General features: G+C 44.2%; 7 protein-coding genes across 7 annotated transcripts; 4 read left to right on the plus strand and 3 right to left on the minus strand.

Moving 5' to 3' along the window:
- Window positions 1–1,192: 1,192 nt before the first annotated feature.
- On the plus strand, window positions 1,193–1,962 carry LOC4334012 (uncharacterized). The gene is made up of 2 exons (XM_015773806.3): window positions 1,193–1,296; window positions 1,407–1,962. Exons 1-2 carry the CDS (start codon window positions 1,251–1,253, stop codon window positions 1,592–1,594), a joined length of 234 nt encoding a protein of 77 aa, XP_015629292.1. The 5' UTR covers window positions 1,193–1,250; the 3' UTR covers window positions 1,595–1,962.
- Window positions 1,963–4,595: 2,633 nt separating this feature from the next.
- LOC4334013 (uncharacterized) lies at window positions 4,596–5,378 on the plus strand. Its single transcript, XM_015776834.3, has 2 exons — window positions 4,596–4,722; window positions 4,988–5,378. The coding sequence occupies exons 1-2, from the start codon at window positions 4,677–4,679 to the stop codon at window positions 5,188–5,190; spliced, it is 249 nt and encodes an 82-aa protein (XP_015632320.1). The 5' UTR covers window positions 4,596–4,676; the 3' UTR covers window positions 5,191–5,378.
- A 722-nt stretch (window positions 5,379–6,100) lies between these two features.
- LOC4334014 (uncharacterized) lies at window positions 6,101–6,715 on the plus strand. Its single transcript, XM_015776831.3, has 2 exons — window positions 6,101–6,206; window positions 6,300–6,715. Exons 1-2 carry the CDS (start codon window positions 6,143–6,145, stop codon window positions 6,512–6,514), a joined length of 279 nt encoding a protein of 92 aa, XP_015632317.1. The 5' UTR covers window positions 6,101–6,142; the 3' UTR covers window positions 6,515–6,715.
- Window positions 6,716–7,997: 1,282 nt separating this feature from the next.
- On the plus strand, window positions 7,998–8,556 carry LOC4334015 (proteinase inhibitor type-2 CEVI57). Its single transcript, XM_015776832.3, has 2 exons — window positions 7,998–8,064; window positions 8,168–8,556. Exons 1-2 carry the CDS (start codon window positions 8,019–8,021, stop codon window positions 8,368–8,370), a joined length of 249 nt encoding a protein of 82 aa, XP_015632318.1. The 5' UTR covers window positions 7,998–8,018; the 3' UTR covers window positions 8,371–8,556.
- Window positions 8,557–10,231: 1,675 nt separating this feature from the next.
- Window positions 10,232–11,162, minus strand: LOC4334016 (uncharacterized). The gene has a single exon (XM_015776830.3). It carries the CDS (start codon window positions 11,048–11,050, stop codon window positions 10,523–10,525), a length of 528 nt encoding a protein of 175 aa, XP_015632316.1. The 5' UTR covers window positions 11,051–11,162; the 3' UTR covers window positions 10,232–10,522.
- An 841-nt stretch (window positions 11,163–12,003) lies between these two features.
- Window positions 12,004–12,630, minus strand: LOC4334017 (uncharacterized). Its single transcript, XM_015774518.3, has one exon. It carries the CDS (start codon window positions 12,497–12,499, stop codon window positions 12,185–12,187), a length of 315 nt encoding a protein of 104 aa, XP_015630004.1. The 5' UTR covers window positions 12,500–12,630; the 3' UTR covers window positions 12,004–12,184.
- A 2,505-nt stretch (window positions 12,631–15,135) lies between these two features.
- Window positions 15,136–19,843, minus strand: LOC4334018 (folate transporter 1, chloroplastic). Its single transcript, XM_015772861.3, has 11 exons — window positions 19,583–19,843; window positions 19,414–19,493; window positions 18,633–18,709; window positions 18,300–18,393; window positions 17,945–18,038; window positions 17,557–17,630; window positions 16,820–16,930; window positions 16,303–16,374; window positions 16,189–16,209; window positions 16,043–16,110; window positions 15,136–15,665 (listed from the first exon to the last, which is right to left on the minus strand). Exons 1-11 carry the CDS (start codon window positions 19,713–19,715, stop codon window positions 15,533–15,535), a joined length of 957 nt encoding a protein of 318 aa, XP_015628347.1. The 5' UTR covers window positions 19,716–19,843; the 3' UTR covers window positions 15,136–15,532.
- Between the last annotated feature and the right edge of the window lie 3,614 nt (window positions 19,844–23,457).

Raw genomic sequence — 23,457 nt, forward strand, 5'->3', positions numbered from 1 at the left:
CTAATAGCTAGGACTGTACACTGCCGCAGCAATCAACCAAACATGGCCGGATCCATCAAGCTTTCCCTCACACTCGTCCTCCTAATCTCGGGTAATTAATTAAAAGCATATATACTGCATGCAATGCGCCACAGTAGTACTAGTCTCATACTGAACTTGTGATACCTTTTTTTTTTTGGTCTGCAATGCTTAATTTCTGAACTAGCTAGGTCTCGTGATGCTGGGGAAGATCGAAAGCAGTGAAGCAGCAGCAGCAGCGTGCAACATGCTGTGCGCGCGAGGAACATACATCACCTGCTGCAACCGTCCAGGCGAGGCGCTCTACGGGTGCGCCTGCAAGTGCGCACCGCCGGGCGGCAAGGACTGCGTCGTCCACTACGCCGACGGCTCCACGAGCAAGTGCTGATGGCATTGGCATTGGCATTGTGGTGTTCTTTCACTTGTGTTTCAGTTGTTCTTGTATGTGTCTGTGTCTCCATGAGAACTGTTAGGATCGATGATGATCGATGGTGGTTTTCGTAATAACGATCAAGAGGAAGCTGCTTCTGGCTCTTGCAGTCTTTGCTTCCTTGTGCCACTGCTTAGTAAAGCTTTTCTCAATTTTTTTCGGATTTGCTAGAAAACTTCCATAAGTTCCCCCCCCCCTAAAACATTTAGATTTGTGACCATCGGATTGTCTCGAGATTTGTGCATGAAGGGAACAAATTGCTAGAAAGAAAATTTTCACACATGTTACGTGTAAGATTTTTATGCTAACTAACCAAACCATACTTGAATGCAAGTATTATATTAGTTCTATCGGAGTTATAACGTAGTTACAGTGACTATAGTTACATTTGGAAGTTTTTTACTAAAAAACTTACGGCAGCTTTTTAGATGCTCTTTTTTTTTTTACAGCTCACCTTACCAATCAAACTTAAAGTGGGACTTTAGATTGTAAGGATTGGTCTTTATCATTCATATTCGACAAATATTCAACAAATTGATAGTTACCAATTTCACCAAAAGATCACTTTGGTTACTTCATCTGAAGCCGATCTTGGTGTGAAAAGAAATTACGCCCTCCGTCGGTGTTAACATTTCACCAAAAATCTATCGAAGCAAGTTTTCTAATATAACAATGTAGTATCATCTAGTGAAGGTCAAACCTTCTCAGCCTCTATATCAACCCAGGCTGGGTAGCTTGAATTTCAAACATAGAGCCATTGAGTGTGCCCACTGCGCAGTCTACACACTGCACAGCAACACACATGGCCTCCATCAAACTCTCCCTCGCATGTGTCCTCCTAATCTCAGGTAATTAAACTCTCCAAAATTTCGTTAAAGACTTGCACATCTTTGTATTAAGATTTGGTTCAGTCAGTGCAAAGCTATACTATCTTTCACCCCTTTCTGAAATTTTTTAGGCCTCGTGATGCTGGAGAGGATCGAGCACACTGAAGCGGTCTGCACACTGTTCTGCGCTAAAGGGACGTACATCACCTGCAGCAACCATCCATACGAGCAGCTCTACGGGTGCGCCTGCAGATGCGCGCCGCCGGATGGCGTCGACTGCGTCGTCCATCTCGCCGACGGCTCCACGCAGCAGTGCTGATCGGAAAACGCAGGGAAAGGATGGTGTCGTCGTCGCTCTTCCACTTGCACGTTCTTGTGTGTGTCACTGTATGTGAATTACTTCATCTGTCCTAAAATATAAAGACTTTTAATTGGATGCGATATATTTCAGTACTACGAATCTGAATATACTCGTAGTATTAGGACGTGTTCCATCTAGCTAAAAACTCTTATATTCTAGGACGGGGGGAGTAAGTGGCTGCACGAAACCTGTGTGAGTCGTGTGGCCATACGTGTGCCTCCTTTGTGTCACTCCTTAAGGTGTGTTCGGAACTCCAAATTCCCAAATGCTGTAATAAAACGATCAAGAGGAATCCTGCATGGCTGCCTCTTGCTTCCTTTGTGTCACAGCTTGACAAGCTTCTGTATATGTACTATGTTCGGTCATAAATATTTAACTTCTATAATATTATTTAGTCAAAATTTTAAAACTATAACGATGAATTTTGTATTTAAATAAATCTACGGCGTAAGCAAATAAGTTTATCATATTATATTAGTATTTTTCAAGATAAATCTACAGGCATACGCGTGCTGAACGACCTCCTATGTACCTAGCCCGCCGAGCTTAGAACAAACCAGCGTAAGCGTGCCCTGATGGGGTCCCTTCAGCTATACGTGCTATGGATCGGTAATGTGAAAAACAGCACAAAGCCATTGAATAAACACACAAGATACTGGCCATGTGCTGTCACGAATCGTCATCAACATATTAAAATTTTTAAAGTTTGACCAAATTTTATGTTGAATGTCGTTAAATATTTATGTTTCAGATGGAGTACTACTTTGGGCTTTGGCTCAAATGTTACAAGATATTATTCGATCTTGAGTCGAAAGCTGGTGGGAAAATATGTAACCCAAACCCTTGAAATTTTCAATATCTATCGTTTCATTGAGGAATTCAGACTATTTTGACCAGACTTGGGGATAAGGTTTTAAGGAAAATAAAACGGTGACATGATCGTACATGCATTTTCGGTTCCTTTACTGGTTACATCCTTTTAAGGTCATCTTGCAGCGAATCCCTTGAAGGACAAGCCAAAATGTGATCGAGGCACAAAGAGATTCGTCGTGTTCTCCAGACGTGTGTAAAATTAATTTAGAGTTTATTGGAGTTTGTTAAGTTTGATATCCGCTATCGATCTCGAGTCCAATCGTGCCTATAGTCAATGATCTGTTTTTTATAAAAACAGAAGTCAATATTGTGATCTGAATTTGACTACAACAGTAACAAGGAATATGCTTGTTTGGGTAGGTAAGTTTATGCCCCAATCCCAAAGTATGTACTGGAATTAACTAAGATCACCGCTGATTGAAAGGGATTGTATCTAATCCTCACATATCTAAACAAGTCCTAAGATAATTGCTGGGTTGATAATTATGTTCAATTCCAAAAGAAAAAAAGAAAATGAGCGTCAAGCATGCCATCATGCTTAGAGCAAATATAATAGCAGACTATTAGCCAGCTATAAACATATGTTAATGAGATAAAAGATGAGAGAGAAGAGTAACGGACTACAGATTTGTAGCCAGCTGCAGCGCGGACTCCAAGACGCAATGTGTGTATGATATGTAAGACCATATATTAATAGTATAGTAAGCAACTATTATATGAATTGATTATTAGATTGGCTATAGATAAATTGAAGCTAGCAGTGGGCTATACTATTAAACTTGCTCTTAATTGGAAGTTGGAAGAAATAAATAGTGGGAATTGGACACTGCTGTATGTTCAGAGTTCAGATTAGCTATCTGGCTGTATGAAAACAAGGCATTTTTTTTTATCTATGTTTCACTGAGGTAATCTTGAATACAAATGCTTGCACGTCAATAAATTAATCCCAAAAGATCACGAAATCGATGAGCATATCTGATAGCACAATTATATATGATAAAGCTCAATTTGTACTTTTGTACAGGAGAGAATCAGAAGTCAAATATTTCCCGAGATCTAGTGTGAACCTTGTGATTGGAATCAGGTCAGAAACTTTGAATCGTTAACCGATTTGCAATGAAGCAATGTCAGGATAAGGTAGTTTACCAAGGCCTGGTCTAGTTACTAACTTTTTCTTCAAACTTTTAACTTTTTCATCACATTAAAACTTTTCTACACATATAAACTTTCAATTTTTCCGTCACATCGTTCTAATTTTAATCAAACTTCCAATTTTAATGTGAACTAAACACACCAAGACAAAATAATTTCAACCCAGACATTTTAATATGTTGACGATTAAAACAAACCAGTGTTTGACTTTCTTACTGACCTTACCTGATCTTGAAGCCCAAGACAAGCTAGAAAAAAATATGTGGTGTTAGCTGCTAATAATGGAGGCGGATAACAGATGACGACACGGCCGGAACGAAGAACATATACAGCGTTGCATCAGCTGCAATCTTTTGAAGATAATGCTAACCATGTTCTGTAGTATTTGACAAGTAAAACTTTTTGCGTGTCAGTAAAGATAATGCTCCCTTCATTTTATATTGCAAAACACTTTGAAAATTTGATCGTGTTTATAGAAAGATTTAACATCTACAACACCAAATTAATTAGTTCATCAAATCTACCATTGAATATATATATTTTGATAGTATGCTTATTTTGTTTTGAAAACACTTTTATGTTTTTCTATAAAATTAGCTAAATTTAACAAAAGTTGATTAAAAAAAAGATGAAAACGTCTTACGGTATGAAATGAAGAGAGTATAAAATGTTCACATTTTCGTCCTCCGTACTAGCATCTACAACATGATTAGCTAGATATATAGGCATGTAGAACGCGCACGTTACAACTTTCGCTTCTTAATTGTTGAACCGATCCGCAACGTACGTAACGCATTGTAGCTGCACATGAGCACATCACGACCTTTCGCCGTCACAGAGAGCACTGCTGGAAACATGGAATTCTATGCGTGCTCGCTGCTAACCTCTACCTACTTTCCCCCTATATATACAAACCCCCTATAACATGGAGTACAGCGGATCACGAGCATCAAATCAATACACAACTACAAATAGCACATTGATCAAATAGAGACAAGAAGCTAGAGAAAGAAGAATGGCATCCATGAAGCTCTCCCTCGCCGTCGTCTTCCTCCTCTCTGGTAAGCTACTGGCTAGCCATGAACAAAGTACTACTCCTCCACTACTGGGCGGATCCAGGAACGGTGGGGTCTCGAGTCCCCACTACTGACGCGAGTTTTACGAAAACCTTAAAAAAAAACCTCACTAAAATTTTTTGCTATACGTAGATGGAAAGGGGATGTAGATTTTTTGCTATCTCTTATTAGATCCGCCACTAAACCAGTCACCCCCGGATCGTTTCTGAATCCAACCTTTTCTTTCTTTGCTCTTTTGGTATGAGAGCAGCGGTGGTGGTGATGAGCGCCATGGGCGGCGCGGAGGAGGCGAGGTGCTCGGTGGTGTGCATCCAGGGAGGCTACATCACCTGCGACAACTACCCGTACCAGAAGCTGGACGGCTGCGCCTGCGAGTGCGCGCCCAAGGACGGCCAGAACTGCGTCCTCCACCTCGAGCACGGCCCGCCCTCCAACTGCCCGCCTCAGGCCTAACTAAGCCTAGTTAACTTAAGTAACCGGGGAGATGTGATCAGATCGATGATGATCCATTTCCAGAATTAATTCTCTACTACTGTTGATGTGTGTGTTACTATGTAATTCTTGTGTTCGTGTTCGTGAGATGGGATAAATTTGGTTGTTGAATAATGGAATAAATGGATATATTGTGTGTCGCTGTTGTATACAGTGTATGAGTGTGTGACTGTGTGTGAGTGTGTCATGACTTTTGTGTGTGAACCCCACCAAGCTGGACTGACTTTTGAGTGATCGTCAAACCCGTTGTTACATGATGCCGATATCTCGTGGATGCAAATTAAAGGATAATCAGCTTTACTCTAGTGGATGCATGCCGGATTAGACCTACATTACCATTCGAGCAACAACTTTCCACTGCTAATGAAGAATTGAAGATCAATGCGAATTCTGCTGGACTTTCGTACGTACGTACTACGTGTTCAGCTAGCCGTTCAGAACACCACACGCAGACGAGGCGACGTATAGCAGAGAACTGTAGAGAACGGCACGTGGCGACATGACCGTCGATCATGTCGCGTGATCCTTCGTCCAGCCCGGCCTAGCGACCACCAGAAGGTACCGATAGTCAGAGAGAGCGGCGGCTAAGCCGGCTGCCATTAGAATTCGGATTTTACCTCAATTTCTATTGGCAAAATTTTGAAACTATCGTGTGAAATCCTTGTATATAGAAATTACTTTAAAATATTAGATATATCAATTTATTAAATTTGTAATAGTTAAAACTTAGCTAACTCGTTTTACATGCGACAAACTTAATCTTTATATTCATCAGTTTCGACTTTCAACCGGTCAGTCTCAGCGCTCTTTCTGATCACTGATCACAACTTCTCCTCCATATAAGTCATCAGGTGAACTGTCCTGTGAAAGTGAAACTCAAATCGCAGTTCACACACGACGCGTACGGGCACACATGGCTTCCTCCTCCTCATCATCCAAGAAGCTGTCGCTCACCTTCGTCGTCCTCCTCCTCGCCGGTGAGCACGACCCGTACATCAACCTGCTTTTGCATTCGTCTCTGCCTGTGTTTCTCTGACGGTTTAATTTGCTTGGCCGGCCGCGCGATGCAGGGCTCGTGGTGCTCGGCGAGATGGCCGGGGCCGCGACGGCGGCGGCGGCGGACTGCTCGACGGTGCGCTGCATCCAGGGAGGCTACATCACCTGCAAGAACTACCCGGGGAAGAAGCTCGACGGGTGCGTCTGCCTGTGCGCGCCCACCGACGGCGAGCGCTGCGTCCTCCACCTCCACGACGGCTCCTCCTACAAGTGTCGCGCGCCCAACTAAACTAGTACTACAATTGCTGCTGCCCCAGCCTCGCCGGCGTCGCCTTCGCCGCCGCCGCCGCCGCGGCAGCTTTGCTTCTTGTTCAGCGAATGTAGCGCCAGCTTACCTCACAAGCTGTTGTTATACAACTTCACACCGATAATAATACTGCGGTTCATGGTTCAGAATAAAATTTAGAGCTGGTTGGTTTTGGGGCCAAAATTTTGGCATGATCTTTTCTAATTCAAATTTCGATAAGTTTTGATGTGTCCAATTTTGACAAAGACAAGGGCTATGTGTGGAATTTGGATTGAAGCCAAAAGTAGTCTTAGGGTGTGTTTAGTTCACGCTAAAATTTGAAGTTTGGTTAAAATTAAAATGATGTAACGGAAAAGTTGAAAGTTTACGTGTGTAGGAAAATTTTGATGTGATGAAAAAGTTGAAAGTTTAAATAAAAAGTTTGGAACTAAATAAGGCCTTAAGTTAACTATAGAATTGGGATATTTTTTCTATAGGCTCACCAAAATTTGGCTTCAATCTGAAAGATACAAAATTGAGATTACAAAATCCAAAAGATACAAAATACTACTGAGATTATCAAATATTGGTAAGACATATTTAGGCAACAAACCTAATCAGACCTTAAATTTTTTAGATAATGGTCATTTGATTTGATCGGATATGCGTGCTAGTTTTTCAAAAGAAATGTGGTAGACTTCTCGCAATGACGACGAGCACCGCTTGAGTGGCTCGGTGGTTCAGGAGGCCAGTGGCGGAGACAGCTCCCGAGCAGGTCGGACGATCACCCAGGTTTTACCATCGATACCTCTACTGCCAACTACTGATAATATGTGTAAAAATTAGTTGATCATCGGAAAATACTATTGGTCTCCTGCGCTCAACGGCGTTGCTAACTGCGCCATTGTAGGCCGCGTCGGAGAATTATTCTCCGACCCTTAGTTGGGTTCACGCCAACCGTCTGATCAAGAATTTGCGGGTCGAACTGAACCGAAAACGTCGAAAAACCGTGCTCGGCAACCATGATAGAGATCCTGACCTAACACAGGAATTTTCGGATGCTGCCACCATGTGCTGCCATTGCCAACCGCGGATGGCATTGCGAGACAGCAATGGTGGCACGTTAGCTGCTTCTAGCTTACGCATTTCTTGGACAAGCAATGGATGCTGCAGAGGATGGTGGCCCCTCACTGCTGCTTCGTCAAGAAGACGACTGAGCGCAGTATAGCGAATAATTTTATCCGCTACTGTTGGAAATAGAAGACGATTTATTTGACCATGACCATCTTGGATCCAGATTCCAAACTTGTAAAATGGATCAGTACGTCTGAAGTCAGAATGAAGAAATGTGAGAACAAAATACAAGCAAGAGAGAGCTGAAATTTCTGAATCCATATCCCTCCCACCAAACAAAAATTTCTCCCCCAAAAAACCGGTATTTCTGACCAAGCCGCCCATATAAGCTTCAGTACTCCTTGCAGCGAGCATACTGAACAGACAGATCACCATGGCTTCCATCAAGCTTGCTCTCCCAATGGCTCTCCTGCTGTGTGGTAGCTACCTCTTCATCATCATCTTCTTCTTCCTCCGGTTCTTCCTCATCGCTCCCGCGTTCAACCCGTCACAGATGATGTTATTTCTCTGAAATTCTTGCAGGACTCATGGTGATTGGATCCATACAGAGCGCCGAGGCACAAGGGGGGAAGTTTTGCCCCCAGTTCTGCTACGACGGCCTCGAGTACATGACGTGCCCGTCGACGGGAAGCCAGCACCTGAAACCGGCGTGCAACTGCTGCATCGCCGGCGAGAAAGGCTGCGTCCTCTACCTGAACAACGGGCAAGTGATAAACTGCACTTGAAAGTCAGGAGCTGTTGTTTCTTCAGTTCTTGCATGGTCACTTGCTGCTGAATAAATATTCTCCCTGGAAGGCTGGAACTGTCTCTTCAGTTCTTGCATGTTCAGAGAAGATTTGTACTGCTGCAGAATAAATGTCTCCCTGGTGTGATATATAATACCATTGGAAAAAATAAAATTCTCGTGGCTACCTCTGGTTTATGAATTCACATTTTCACCGGAAGATAAGACGCAAAGTCACACTGCGTTGTGGCAGAGTTAAGTTTATAGGAAGCAGATAATGAATGGCAGAACTGCACCACATTTGATTATGCTAGGAACTAACGTCTCAACACAATTGTGTAATATCATCATCATCTTTCTACCGACGCCCAAAAGGGCAAAGCTATGCAATACAACATACTGTTACAAAACAAGAAACAGATAAAACACACAGCACTAGTATAAACACAACTACAATCCAGAGAGTTTTCCTTCAACGAAATTATTGTAAAGCGTTTCTAACTGATTATGCATCTAGCATAATCAAAACATATAGGAGTATCATACATGGGCACATATGGTGATTACCGCCGAAATTAGTTTGTTTAATAATATCCAATTCTTTGATTAAATTTAAATATCTACATCATGTAACTGATACAGTACTGAAAAGATGTTTCTTTCCCCACCTTGAATTGCTAAACTTTCAGTTGCTTAACTCAAGAGGATGAATTTCACTTTACAGTTCATTTCCATGCATTGAAAAATGTTCACAAGCAAAAAGGTGTGTATATTAAATCAACATATCTTGTCAAAAATGGTAAAACAATAAGGATGTTTCCATCAGATCAAAACATTAGTCAGATTATGACAGTTAACACAGATCTGATCAATATTCAGCTATCTAACCTATATGAAAGATGATCAGGTCCAGTTGAGTGAGAGTTTAAGCATGACAAGTGGTGTCTTCAGAATTGGTGGTACACTAACTTTACACACAAAAATGTTGTGACCGCCCATATACACTGCATTTGTAGGCACTCTAATGAAGCTTATCATATGTACGCTGTACGCAGTGAGCATCAATAATAATTGCAAGTAAAGAGTTTCCATTTCTTTGTCCACAAAAAAACTGCATGACACTTATCTATTTTGTGTATTCACGCCACATACAAACTCGGAGATTTCACAGAACTGAGTGATTCTTTCGGGGCTTAAGTAAAGATGGGTTTGGTGCCATCTTGTGACCTGACAAAATATGCAACTGCCTGAATGCAAAGATGCAAGAGGTAGACAGACTATTCTAATATAAACTATTTGAAGAATGAAGGCTACATAATTCCCCTACTGGCTACTGCTTGCACCATATTCCCAGATGATACATTTCATAAGTATTATAAACTATGGAGTACATTAAAGCACTCAAACAATTGTTTCAACCAACTACCCTCTAGATGAAAACCTATGTTCTAGCTCAAATAGTAACACTGTGTGAAATGATATAAGTTCTTCCCCTGTCATGGCTCGGCCAATGTCCATGACATCCCCTGATACATATACTAATTTCCATGACATTGGTAGCTCGGCCAATGTCCATGACATCCCCTGATTCTAGTTCAAATAATAACACTGTGCTAAATGATAAAAATTCTTAAAAACCACACTTCCCCTGATTGCAACTTCACATATCCTAATTTGCAAAAGAGCTACCCAAACTCCATGTCTTTTCACCACAACTGCAACAATTTAAAACTGCATCATCGATATCCTCTCTTCAAGAAACATCCTTTCCATTACTGATACATATACTGATAAGTGAAAGACCATTTTTACCAGTATATGATCCCCCCAAAAAAAGCATTATCGCTACATTTGATAAGATAGAAACCCACTGTTAATCCGCTAGTTTGCTCTGCTTTCATTAAAAAGATATCTTTGCCGTACAATCAAACAGACAGTCAAGAGACAGAGCTCAAAGCTCTGGTACTGTACTGAGCCTATGAACACATAGCTCAAAACTCCAAGGTTCAAAAGGAATTTCCACTAACAAATGAGAAAATCCCCATAGTGAATTTCGTTAATTATTGATTCCTAGGTCTCAAAATTCTCTCTTTTACTTCATACAAGAAACAGAAACAAATCAAGAAACGAAGCCATACATAGCTCTCGTGCTCTCATTCGAGAACAATCTTGGCGCCAATAGCTCGCATCTTCTCGGCGATGCTCTCCGCCTCCTCCTTGGGGACTCCCGCCTTCAGCACGGCCGGCGCCTTCTCCACGAGCTCCTTCGCCTCCTTGAGGCCCAGATTCGTGAACGCCCTCAGCTCTTTGATGATCTTGAGCTTCGCGGCGGCGTCGAAGCCCTCCAGCTTCACGTCGAACGCCATCTTCTCCTCCTTCGCCTTCGCCTCCTCGCCGGCCGCCCCGGTGGCCGCCCCGCCGCCAGCGAGCGGGGCCGCGCCGCCGGTGAGGATGGCCAGCGGAGGGAGCTGGTCGACGCCGAGGCGGCCGCGGAGGGCGTCGGTGAGGGAGGAGGCCTCGATGAGGGTGAGGCCGCAGATCTCGTCTACGAGCGCGGAGACGCGCGGGGTCGGGGTTACGGTTGAGAAGGCGGCGACCGCACCGCCGCCGCCGCCGCCGCCGCCGGCGGACGGGCGGGCGGAGGGGAGGAGGCGGCGGAGGTGGAGGAGGCGGGAAGCCATTGTTAGGGTTTTGGGAGGAGAGAGAGGGGTGATGCAGTGGTGTGCCTACTGGAGAAGAAGAGGAGGGAGTTTGCACGTTTCAATGTTGAAGGAGTATTTTTGTTTTTTCCGCAAACAACACCAGAAGGCGGATTTTGGATATTTAGCCCCATTATGATGAGGAAAACTCTGTCATTCCGGTTGGGACTGAGCTGTTTTCTTCTAGATTCGTGTGAAGAAAGCTTCGTTTCAATATGGCCCAAGTCAAATAAGATCTATTATACATATGAATATTGTTAATTTGTTATTCATTTGAATGCTCGGCTTTGGAGATGAAGTGGATTTAAATTTTAGAAATTGATCCGAGGTTAACTTTAGAACCTTCTTCGCCACTTCCGTTTTCCGAGAAAAATGTCATATACGTCAAAAACAATATCGAGGGGGCTTGCTGTTGCTGGCAGGGTTAACAATTCCGACGAAAACCAGTTGAATTCCGCAAAATTTCAAGGTTTCGACGAGGCTCATCCAAATTCAAATTTGAATTGGCAAAAAAGGAAAAATCAAATAAAATCTTATAAATAGTACGCGAACCTATTGGGATATAAATTTTCGAAAAAATTGATGTATTTCGTGCATTCACTGAAATTTATAGTAGGAAAGAAAAGAATAACGAATTGAAAAAAACGAAAAAAAAATTCAGTTCACCTCCTTTTCTAGTTACCGATTGAAATTTCGATGATTTCGCTCGGAATTTCACCAAAGCCGACTGGTTTTCGCGAGCTTATCGGTGAACTCAAAGAATTTGTATTCAAATTTTGGTTTATAAAATTTATTCAGAATCTACCGGCTTTCCATCAGATTTCACGAAAACATCATTCCGGCAGAACTCGAAACGGAAGGCAATCTTGAAATCGTAAACCCTGCTTGATGGTACGAAACAGTAGTTGTATACGTAAAAAAATTGGAGAAGCATGAACCAAATAATGTTTCTTTCATTAATTTCAGCTATCAAATCTCAATCAAATAAAAGAATGGAGTGTACATATATACACTTCACGGAATCAAATTCCCCTCTTGTGTCAAAAATTGTTCCCGGAGAAAAAAAACAATCCTCTCCGAGCAGAAGCTAAGGTCGATCGATCGATTCCTCCTAGCTCACGCGACGACGTCGTAGACGACGGCCTGCGCGGTGTCGAACTCGAAGTCAAACCCCGACGGCGCGGTGGCGCGGAAGCCGCCGAGTTCCTCTCCCGCCGCCGCGAACGGGCGCGCCGCCGTGGCGGACGAGACCGCGTCGAAGCCGGCCGCCGCCTGCTTGCCCGCAGCGCCGTCCCCGCGGCGGCGGCGGCCGTCGGCCGTCGTCGTCGTCTGCGGCGGCTTGTAGTACATGCGCGCCGTCTGCGGGCAGTGGGAGTGGAACCTCGCCGCGACGCGCACCCCCATGTCCAGCAACTCCACGTACCGCGACATCTCCGACAGCTGCTGCTGCTGCTTGATATATGATTTTCTTCCAAAGCACGCAAGCGTGGCTCGCTCTCGATCGAATTCTCGAAAAAAAAAATTCTCCGAGCTGCGAGGAGGCGGCGGAATGGGTGGATTTCTCCTGGGGAAGGGGAAGCGGGGGTTATATACGGTTGGGAGAGGAGAGCTGACTTGGCGGGGAGGGCGTGTGTTTCGCGTGGGTTTCGTGGTGGTTGCTGGGCTTTTCGTTGGCGTGGGTGGGAAGAAGAAGGCGAGACTTGAGTTTAAACGTGCCCCATTTGTCTCTCTCGGTCAGCGCCTCAGCGGAAGGAGGCAGTTGGTAGCGGTGGTTGCGCTTGCGCGCGCGTGTGGAACGAGCCCCCGGTGGGTGCGGGTTGACGTCGTCGTCGGTGGTGTTGCGCGGCGACCACGTAAAAACGGCGGGGTGGGAAGCGTGCGTTTGCTGCCCCTTTTCACCGCTCGGTGGCCGTGGCCCGCCCGTGGCCGGGCGACCGATCGAGGAGGGTGTGAAAGGAAAAGGCGGAGAACGTGACGGGGCCATAGAGGGAAGGGTGGCGTGAGCCGCGTCTGTGGCGGTGTGTCTGACTGACGCAGTCCGTGTTCTCTGGATTAATTGACGGGTCGTCTGGCTGGATTAGTGGACTGGTCAGTGACCTTCTCGATCTGTTGGAACGCGATCGCCGGCGCCGCTTGCTCAATCCGCCGGGGGGCAATTCGTCCCCTGCATATCTAATACGGAGTACTACTACTTCTCGGCCGGTATGACGTTCGCCGACGATTGCGCGGCCGGCAGATGAGAACGCTTGCCGCGGGCCTGTTTCAGTGGCGGGATTGGAAGAGGGCACTCAGGTGTTGGGTCTGCTTGCCACGGCTCAGCTATACAAGAGCTGCATCTAAAATAAGAATGAACAAAATTTTGAGGAGCTGAATTTAGACTGCTTCACAAAAGGTTGGCTGGCCCGGAAGCAGAGGCGGCGGCTCGGCGGAAGGCAGCTGGGGGCGGCAGCGGCGGCTCGGCGAGCAGCCTGGGGCGCGGCGGCCGTGTCTTCGGCGGCTAGGGGTGGCGCCCTAGCCCTCTGCTGCTTGTCCTTCCCGGCCGCAGCAGGGCACGCCCGCCATGTGCACACCATGGGTGCTATTGCCGGCGTGCGGCCTCCTGCTCCATTTTGCTAATGCCGCCCCGGTGGCAAGGCGAGGCGCGGCAGCCGGGCTACGGGGGCGTTGGTGGTCAGATGGCAGTGCAAAGGGAGCTGGCGGCGGTGAGTCATCTTCCTCGTTGCCGGTCGGCACCCTCACCCTTCCTAGAGCTCCTCCCCTTCTTTGCGGGGAGTTTCTAGATTGGATTGAGGTGGCTGCTCGTTAACGGGGGAAGCTTAGGGTACCGAAGCAGTGCCACCCAATCCCGGGTTCTCCTTCAGCTAGATCTGGCGAGGTGGCCGGCGGGTGGTGGAACGGAAGGGTCCTGGGCCAGCTCTTAGGGATGGCGGTTCGACGAAGTCGGCTGACGGAGGGGCGTCGGTGTGGTGTGGTGGTAGTCTTGTCGTTGGCAGGACTGGATGACCGGCAGAGGGGCGTCGGTCGGGTGTGGTGGAAGCCATGTGCCGCCGATGTTTAGATGGTGGATTCGGATGGAGAGACGGACCACGGCGGTAAAGGGTTCCGAGCGAAAGCTTAGCCCAATTCTTTGGGCCAGCAATGGCTACGCCTTCAAGCGTGGTAACCCTCCTGAGGGCATTGTTGAGGTACCCCTCCCCCCTCGGCAAGAAGCTCTAGGTGAAAACCTTGTCCAGGATTTTGGACGGATGATGACGGCGTCTTTTGGCGTCGCGACCCTCATGAGGGCGTTGTTTTAGAGTCTTCGTGTCGTGGTGGTATTATTGGCCCAGTGGCGATCGGTCTCGCATAGCGATGGTCGGTTCGATGCTTAGCTTCCCTCTCTGTAGCGTGTGTTTGGGCGGTTGGCACATGGTTCGAGGCGTGTGCTCTGGTGCATAAAACTTTTCTTGTAACTTTTTCTTCCTATCTTAATTACATTGAATGACCTCCTTCGGTCATTCCGGCAAAAAAAACAATTTTACTTCCGAACTTAATTTCTGGAGTTAAATATAGGATTTGAAGCTTTATCAAACGGGTTCATACTACGTCAATTTTTTTAAAAAATAAATAATATACTTGATTTTTTTTGAATTTATGTAATTGTTATCATTTATTTTGTTATAACTTTATGTTTGCACCAATTTTTGAATAAGATAAATGATCATAATTAAATAAGACAAATGATCAAACATATGTAAAAATTTGTTTAGTTTGATACCAATTTATTGCCCTACCAAATTTGTGGTAACTTCAATAGTAGCAAATGCATGTTTGATTTACTACCCCACAATAGTTCACATTCAATACTACCCAATTTGGTAATGGCAAAACTTGTCAAGGTTTTAGCACTACCAAGATTATTTTAGTAGGGCAAAAATTAGCTCCAAACAAAACCAGCCCTAAGTCAATGACATTATCGATTTAGAAAACAGAGAGTACATACCATTATGCCATCAGACGTGTCAAACTCCGAGTACAGTTTCCTTCCGACTGGGAACATGTAGCATAACATTTGGAACATAATAACATATGGTGTAATTTTGTCTGGCATTACTTCAGTTTTATACAACTGTTGTAACTCAGTTGAGCAGCCGTAGACATGGTGGATGTACACATGCACATGGGTAGACCTGTAAAGGCTCCCGATTACATAAGGATCCAAAAACTGTATTCAACTGGACTACAGGAAGAACTACTTCAGGAAGAAACAAAAACTGATCTATGTTCCTCAAAACAAAATCTACGGCGATTATGTCAATCGCAACTTCTCTCATGTAACATTTCTCTAGCCTGTGCATGTTAAGTGGATGAGACAATAACGCAGCAATGAAGATGAATGTTGCTTCGAACTCCAGAAGGTGGGATTGGCTCAGTATTTCATGACGCACATTCTTTTCTTGTTTCTCCTGGGAACAATTGGAAATATTATGTCTTCTCCTTTGCTGCTTTGAATAATTTGATCACATTTTCATACACCACAAATGTAAGGGAAGCTGCCGGAAGGTTTTTGAGCAGATTCGATGTGATGCCCCTGTAAAATCCACGGACACCTTCATGCCTGAAAACGAATTTGTCAATCCAAAGAGCAGGGATACTTGGTTTGGAACATGTTACAGTCAAAGCACTGGTTATGTGCAGGAGAAGACCAGAAAAGGAATTCAGAAAAAAAATCGCATATAGTCTACTTTAATTTTAAACTATGTAGCAGACATCTGAGCTACAAATTCTAATATTTGGTGTGCACAGATTGGAAATAGCATAGAGATTAGGCATATCTGTGTGTGTGTGTGTGTTGGGGGGGGGGGGGGAGGTAAAAAACCCACAGAAATCCCATCTACTGTATACAACTTCAACTCTGCAATTCTAACTGTTGCATACAGCACAATAGAAAAGAAAAGGTTCCATCTGTGTTAACGTTAATAGTAAAATTATCACCTTGCAGTTTCTTTCACTACATGCCAGCTATCTTTGTACTTTGGAGTGCCATCACTACCAGGTCGTTGCTGCAAAATTACACATAATTATTATTGATGAGGACTCTAGAGAGATGGAATGGGAGTAAGAAGATTCAAATATGCAACCTGCAAGCGTGCTCGGATGACCTGCAAAATACGATGACTTTCAGCTGTTAGGTTCAGTAAAAAATCAGGATATACGGGTGAGTTTATGAGAATAAGAAGAGTGAAAGAATATGCCTGGTAAGGATAAGTAAGCAGAATGGCAGTTACTTTCGAACCAGCCCCAAGTGCCGCATAATCAATGGAATTCTGTCAAGAACGAAATCAGTGCATATCAGGTGCAGTATGAATCTATCTACCAGATGAGGATGTATTTTCAATTTTTGACATAGAGATAAGTGGGACAAAATGTTCTAAAAATTTGTCTTTCTGAGTGAACGAGTGCATTGCACCTGTCTGAAAGTGCAATTTCTAAAAATAACACTGTAAAACACTAACATTTTGATTAATTTTAAATTCCATTTCTATATGGTGACCCAACTGTTAAAAGGCAAGTGACAATCAGTATAAGAGTAAGGATATGCAAAATGTATACAGTGCCACGAATGGGTAATCAGAATTAGTATCTGAATCCCAGTTTTTTATTAAAAGAAATTAAAGTTCAGAACTAAATTAAGGTTGACAGTAGTGCTCCGTTATTGCACCAACGAGGGTAGATGTGTAAAGCACAAGCAAACATTTGATCAGTATTTACCAAGGAATCATCGCAGCTTCTGTTGTCTGTTCTTGTCTGTCTACTTTTGGCAAATATCAAAGCTTTGCGAAGTTCCTCATAGGCCGTGAACTGTATCGCTCCATGAGTAACCTTTCATGCATGAAACAATAGATAGCATCAAGTAATGTATTAGATTTGCCAACCATGTCAGATCCTGGTTAATTAAAATGACCATAGGCATCAACCCTAGTTTGGCAGTTTAAAAATATGTAATGGTAAAAGCCCTGGGAATTCATTAAGGAATACAAGCGAAGAGAATTTCCAGCAAAACCGAGGAATTGTGATATTGACTGGCATACCAAGCATCACGATGTTCACATCATGGTAGCAGTGAGAAAAACACATAACTAAACATGGTACAACACTACAGTTACAAAAACATATCATCCAGTTAACAGCATCACAAGATGATATTACCTAGAGTATTTACAGATAAATTAGATCAATCAATCATCAGACAAAAAAACTGAGGATGATATTTAGGTGCAGTTTTGCACCAAAATTATCGAATTCATACCACAATGACTGTTAATAATAAATTCAGCACTTTGTTTAGAAACATAATTTCATAGCTATGTACCACACACCAAAGAAACACTACACTCAACTGCCCTTCCATATTTAAAATTACACTAAGCCTTGTGTGGTTATAATCATGAGTATGTTTGTAGGACTATAACGTAAAGATGAATAAACAACAGGAAAAAAACACATACCAGCAAAAGCCCAGGTCCAATCCCTCTGTAAAGCGCAAGCCATCCCTCCTCTTTCAGAATAGTTCTCAAAGCATCTGGCCTTACAGCGATCAAATAAGCAAAGTCATACAAAATTAAGATAAAATATTTAGCAAAGGAAATATGAACAACAATTGAGACCAAAAACAACAACAAGACGCATCAGTCATTAGTGGAAAGAATTTCATTGGGTTTGAATAATTGCTTCAAAACAGCAGCTTCTGCGAGAGCTGAGGATGAGCACGGGGCATAATTCATTATTTGATGTAATATTATTGGAATTTACACTTGCCAACCACACTGTTATAAACCTTGAGCATAACTACGAGTACTTCTTTACCAGAGAAGCATTGAAGAAAGCAAACATTACCAGAAAATCCAGAATATCGTGAAGTATGATGACTAGGCGTTTGTAATTGCAGTCTTGTTTTAACCAGCCATATAGGGTTTGTGAATAGGCAAACCTGTATAATGAACAAATAATGTTTAAATAACAAAATACGACATAAGTATTAAGTGATAAGTAATAACATTAACAAATGTTAGTAATTTGAAAAAAATGCTAAGGTTATGCATGCCATAAGAGCACCACCAATTGAATTTAAACTTTAAATAACTTAATAATAGTGACGCTAAGATCTTGCTCAACATTCAGTAAATTTATCTTAGATATAATCCAATGATATTAACATTTTTCTTGAAAGGACAAAAGTTACTGTACGAACCAAAGCACCTGCTTCTGCAGCTGAGACAAGATGGTGAACTGGACGGAGCTGATCATCTTTCCCTTGTAAGTATCTTTGTTTAGCTCTGTTATAACTGTCATAATAGATCTTCAAGTCAGCCAAAATGCAGGTAATATAGTAAAGAGAATTCAAATGGGTAAACAAGGATCGTCCAAATTGGAGTCAGCACCCAGCAAGATGAAATAATTAGATAGGAGAACCAAGTGAACTTAAATCCTGAAATATGCAATTAACTTCAGCATTTAAGATACAGACAGATCATTATCTTACTACACTATAATTATTCAAATAAAACGAATTTATATAACTTACAAAAAGAAATATAGCCCCCAGGAAACAGTTGATCCAAGAACTGCTGGATAAAATCCCGCATAAAGTCCTCTCAGACCCTACAAATAGCCAACTCAATCAGTGAAGCTCAACTTCGCATACCAAAAACTTAGAAGCGAAAGAACCACATTCTTTCAATTCTTACAACAGTTCACAGATACCAAGTGATAGCAATAGGGATTTCCATCATTTAGTATTTTAAGGAGACTGTAACATCTCAACCTTTTAAGTAGACGATGTCTCAACCTAGCAACCTTCCACCGCATTTTAACCTCATACTAGGAACCTATACCCGCAAGCGCTATCAGAGAACATTTTGAAAGTGAACATATCCATGTAGAACTGCTAGTTATTAACAAGCAAGAGTTCTTTAAACACAAACATCTATACATCTCAACCAAAGAAGACCACCATTTGATTTGCTCATACTCAAAGTTTCACAATTCACATTATTGTATATATGTACATATGTAATATCTGCTCTCTACAAACGTATTCAAGCACAAGCTCAACAACGTAGAGTTTATTTTTAAAGTGAAACTACATTTTTCAACCTGGTTAGAATATTTCTAAAGAACATTAAGTAATCTGACTCATATATGGGCAAGTTGTTTCCGGTTTTGTGGGAACCAGCAATTTTCTTTTCACTAAGCGAACAAATAAACCTGGAAAAAAATTGTTAACATCGACAAACCTAAAGATGGACCGCGACTCTAATGCATCCCACCAACCGAACAGAACGATATGCAACAGGAATCCACACCTCAGATCGCGCGATGGTGTACACAGCGTGCGCAGTGTTCCTGTACGGCGGCAAGTCGTAGCATCCCCTCCCGCCGCTCACTGCACATCCACACGCAGACGCAGGGTTACCGACCAGGCCTCCCGCGTCTCCTCCTAGGGTTCGAACGCCCGTGGGGGGTTGGGTTTACCTTGGAAACGGGTGCGGACGACGTCGAGCGGGTGGAGGGTCGCGACGGTGGCGAAGCCGGCGGCCGCTCCTGCGGCGGCGTTCTCCCACGTCCAGGCCTCCGCCGACGCCGCCGGCGAGGCCCCCGGCGGCATCTCCGGCGTTTCGCGCGGTGGACTTCCTTCTTCCGCTTCTCTTGCTCGGGAGCGGCGGCCACAGCTTCGGTCGACTCGACGCCTCCGCGACCTCCGCCTGCGTGGCTGCGCTGAATTAGGGATGGGCCGAATGCCTCTACGTCATGGGCCGCCATATTAGCCGGCCCAGCTCTTGGCAGTATCTCTCTTGTTGCTTCTTCAGTTCTTCTCGAATCTTCTAGAACTCATGTTTTCTTGGTCCATTTAGAATTTTCCTTTTGTTTTTTTGCGTGGAAAGACTGAGATATATTAAGGGTCTGTTCACTTTTATATCATTTTTTGGCAAAGTTATCAAAAAAATGTCTACGTTTAGTTTGTTGCCAAATTTAGTAAATACATAAGAAATCTTGCTAAAATTTTGGCAATATTGCCATCTTGTAAAAATTTTGGCAATGTCAAATTTTGGTAAGGTTTATTTTGGCTACAATCTGAATAAGCTCTAAACTTCAAGAGTTGTGGACCCCCGTTTTTATAACAGGAATCAATCGTGTGAATAGTACAATTTCCCTGGATTAAGTAGTCTGGTACACACGAGTTCATAGCTGAAATACCAAGGGCTCATACACGAGAGTCTAGTGCGCATTATTACATCATAGGCCCGCATGCATAGTCTTAGAACATAGGACCGAATGGTCTAGAATACATTCCAAAAGCAGAAGTAGATAAGGCAGTGGAGTTAAGGCAGAGGCACGCCATTGCCACAGGCAACGACCGTAACTAAGACCTACTGAGCGCCATCATCTTCATCACCCTCCTGGTAGTAAGCGTAGGGATCCTCCGAAGCTTCATCTCCGACCTCTGATTAAGTTTGTATATTGCAAGGGTGAGTACCAACCGTACTCAGCAAGCCACCACAGCAACAATGCACATGATAGGGGTATTCAAGGGATGGCTATGGTTCTTTTGCGCAAAGCAAGCTTTGTAATTCTTTTCACAAGCCTAAGACCTAGCATAGACTGATCAAATTTTAGTACCAGTGTTCACATTAAACAACGACGGTTCTGTCCACCATCCATTGTGATCCCAAGGATAGCTTTCCGCCATTGAATCGTCATGGTTTTCTGAGGACGTCCACCTTCCCTCCTCTCAGGAAGTGGCTCCATCAGCATAAAAATCATCATGCAATATTCCATCCCACACAAGTTAAGAATTTAGAGTCTAGCCAAGTGTAATACATGTCCCGGTGCTCAATAACCGCGAGCATGGCTATTCGAATAGATTTGGTTTACTCACACTGCAGTGGATGTACACTTTACCTGTACTTCGCGACTGCCCAACACATGAGCCTCGTCCCAACACATGAGACGCGTCATGGTAAAGCTTTTCGATAAACTCGCATTGGCAGTACCCGCTCCATGAACTTAAATCCTCATGCACTCTAGGCGTCCATGTTTCTAGCAGTGAGAGGGGTTCTGGCGCTCCCGGGAAAGAGAAGTCTCACACACATATTAAATTATGGTTCAAGTTAAGTTATCTCTCACACACACTCATGACAGTCCTACCAATGGCGACACCGATGTAGGAGCACGCCACGCGGCCCTACCTCAACGGCTGCCCCACGGTAGCGCACCTGCCTCACTCAGGGGTGAACCATCTATGCAAGGATACTGCCTCCGCTCGGCTATCTAATCCGCTAGGTCTATACCCATTCGAGAAGTACGGTTGTACGGGGGTCGTTTCATGCTTAACTTCATGGCTCGGTCCTCAATTGACCGGGGACGGTACTAGCCTTTTCCAGATACCACCCAAATCCTTCGTCCGCCCCAGTCGAAAATAGTTGTTAAATTTTATTTTCCTTTCACAAATCATGTCATCAATATCATGGCAATGTGGTGCTCATGTCTCCACATGCCGCATCTCAATTATCTTCCCAAAGGTAATTGCCCAAGCATAAAGCATTTGATAAATATGAGTATGCATGATTCTATAATAGCATTTCTAAGCATTTGTCATAATTGACTAGGGACTTCATACGTAAACATGGTTACGAAGGAATAAGGGATAAACAATAATCAAGGCATGGCATAATCACAAGTAGGATTTTCATCATTGCATGCAGTTTTATTTGTAAACAAAATAATTTCGCAATTGGGATCAACATGTTCAAAGAATAGTGATGACTTGCCTTGCTCATAGTCTTGCGGGTCCTGATCCTCGCTCGGATCCGCAATTCCCTCGGGGTCTAAAAGTACGTGTGAAGAATTGATTTGAATTCCATTCTAATAAAATCCAATAAAGACCAAATCGAAAAGCGAGCGCGAGAGGCGAATTCTATATCAACTACATTGCTCGCGAAATAGGACTATCCCTATTTTAATCTACTCAACCTAAGATATTTTGTGTTTTATAAGTACATTCCTAAGAATTCAACACAATTATCTAGCTCTTAGATAAATCTAAATTTCTACCACAAATTGATTACTTATAGAGATTACCAAAATATTCTATAATTTTCTATAAAATTTTGCAATTCTACGACTACAAATAATCTACAATTAAATTCTAATTATTTTAAATTTCTAAACCTTGTTAACTTCTCCCCTAATTTCTTTTTAGTTTTCCTTTTCTTCTTTTCTATTTTTCTTTTCTTTCTTCTTCTCTCCGCTCTCTTCCTCTTTCTTTTTCTCTCTTTTTTCTCTCTCGGCTCTCTTCCTTCCCAGGCAACGACGGAGACCGAAACGAGGGGAGGGGTGGCGGCTTACCGACGGCGACGCGGCAATGGCGCGAGGAGGCGGCGCTCCGGCGCGGCACACACCGCAGCGCGGCGTCACAGCAGCGACGGCGCGGCGACACGAAGGCGGCGGCACGGTGGAGAGGAAGAGGGGAATGGGGTGGGAAGAAATGGGGAGGGGTGGGGGTATTTATAAGGGAGAGGGGGAAGAAGGAGAGGGGGTGGCCGGCTTAATAGCGACGTGACGGTGGCGCACGGGGCTCGGGGTGACGGCGACGCGACGGCACGGCGGTGCGGGGCTCGGGGCGGCGACGCAACGGGCGGGCGGCGCGCGGCATGACAGGCGGGGCGACGCAACAAGCGCGGCGGCACGGGGCTCGGCGCGATGGGACGGGTGGCGCGGCAGCGGCGCAAGGCGACGGCGACTGGACGGCCGCGCGGCGGGGCGCAGGCGCGAGGACGATGGGTGGCGATGCGACGGCACGTGGCGCGCGGGGCGCGAGGGCGACGGCACGCGGCAGGGGCGCGGGGCGCACCGCGGCAGGCGCGCGACGCGGCGACGGGACGGCGGCGCGGCGCGGCAGCGGCGATGGCGACGGCGCGCGGCGGCTCGAGGCGACAGGCGCGCGACGCGCGAGGGGACGCGATGGCTACGGTGGCGCGGAGCTCGGGGTGGCTAGGCGCGTACGGCAAAGGAGGGGGCAGGGCTAGGGGACCTCGTCGAGCACCTCCTGCGCAATGAACAGTGCTAGCTCCTATTTAACCCTAATTTAGCCTATTCCCTATATAAATTTTATTCTATAAATCCTAATTTTTGGACAAATGAAGTTTACTCAATATTTGTGTTATTTCAACCAATGGATTCATCCTAGATTAATATTGCCCATATTTTATTTTTATATAATTTATTTGAATTTTAATTAGGGCTAATTCTTATTCCATCGCACTTAAATTTAATTATTACCAATATGGTCGCGATAGTATTTTATTTATTCCTATCCTCGCCTAATCTTTATTTTAAATTATATTTCA

The sequence above is a fragment of the Oryza sativa genome, chromosome 3 (assembly GCF_034140825.1).
Source record: "Oryza sativa Japonica Group chromosome 3, ASM3414082v1".
Classification (NCBI taxonomy): Eukaryota; Viridiplantae; Streptophyta; class Magnoliopsida; order Poales; family Poaceae; genus Oryza; species Oryza sativa.

Excerpts from the sequence above, each read along its gene's own strand:
- LOC4334016 (XM_015776830.3), bottom strand. The coding sequence starts at position 11,050 with ATGGCTTCCCGCCTCCTCCACCTCCGCCGCCTCCTCCCCTCCGCCCGC.
- LOC4334017 (XM_015774518.3), bottom strand. The coding sequence starts at position 12,499 with ATGTCGCGGTACGTGGAGTTGCTGGACATGGGGGTGCGCGTCGCGGCG.
- LOC4334012 (XM_015773806.3), top strand. The coding sequence starts at position 1,251 with ATGGCCTCCATCAAACTCTCCCTCGCATGTGTCCTCCTAATCTCAG. Across the intron at positions 1,297-1,406 it reads ATGTGTCCTCCTAATCTCAG|GCCTCGTGATGCTGGAGAGG; the intron begins GTAATTAAACTC and ends GAAATTTTTTAG.
- LOC4334014 (XM_015776831.3), top strand. The coding sequence starts at position 6,143 with ATGGCTTCCTCCTCCTCATCATCCAAGAAGCTGTCGCTCACCTTCGTC. Across the intron at positions 6,207-6,299 it reads CGTCGTCCTCCTCCTCGCCG|GGCTCGTGGTGCTCGGCGAG; the intron begins GTGAGCACGACC and ends CGCGCGATGCAG.
- LOC4334013 (XM_015776834.3), top strand. The coding sequence starts at position 4,677 with ATGGCATCCATGAAGCTCTCCCTCGCCGTCGTCTTCCTCCTCTCTG. Across the intron at positions 4,723-4,987 it reads CGTCGTCTTCCTCCTCTCTG|CGGTGGTGGTGATGAGCGCC; the intron begins GTAAGCTACTGG and ends GTATGAGAGCAG.
- LOC4334018 (XM_015772861.3), bottom strand. The coding sequence starts at position 19,715 with ATGCCGCCGGGGGCCTCGCCGGCGGCGTCGGCGGAGGCCTGGACGTGG. Across the intron at positions 16,931-17,556 it reads TTGGACCTGGGCTTTTGCTG|GTTACTCATGGAGCGATACA; the intron begins GTATGTGTTTTT and ends CATGCATGAAAG. Across the intron at positions 16,210-16,302 it reads TGCTTACTTATCCTTACCAG|GTCATCCGAGCACGCTTGCA; the intron begins GCATATTCTTTC and ends CGTATTTTGCAG.
- LOC4334015 (XM_015776832.3), top strand. The coding sequence starts at position 8,019 with ATGGCTTCCATCAAGCTTGCTCTCCCAATGGCTCTCCTGCTGTGTG. Across the intron at positions 8,065-8,167 it reads AATGGCTCTCCTGCTGTGTG|GACTCATGGTGATTGGATCC; the intron begins GTAGCTACCTCT and ends AAATTCTTGCAG.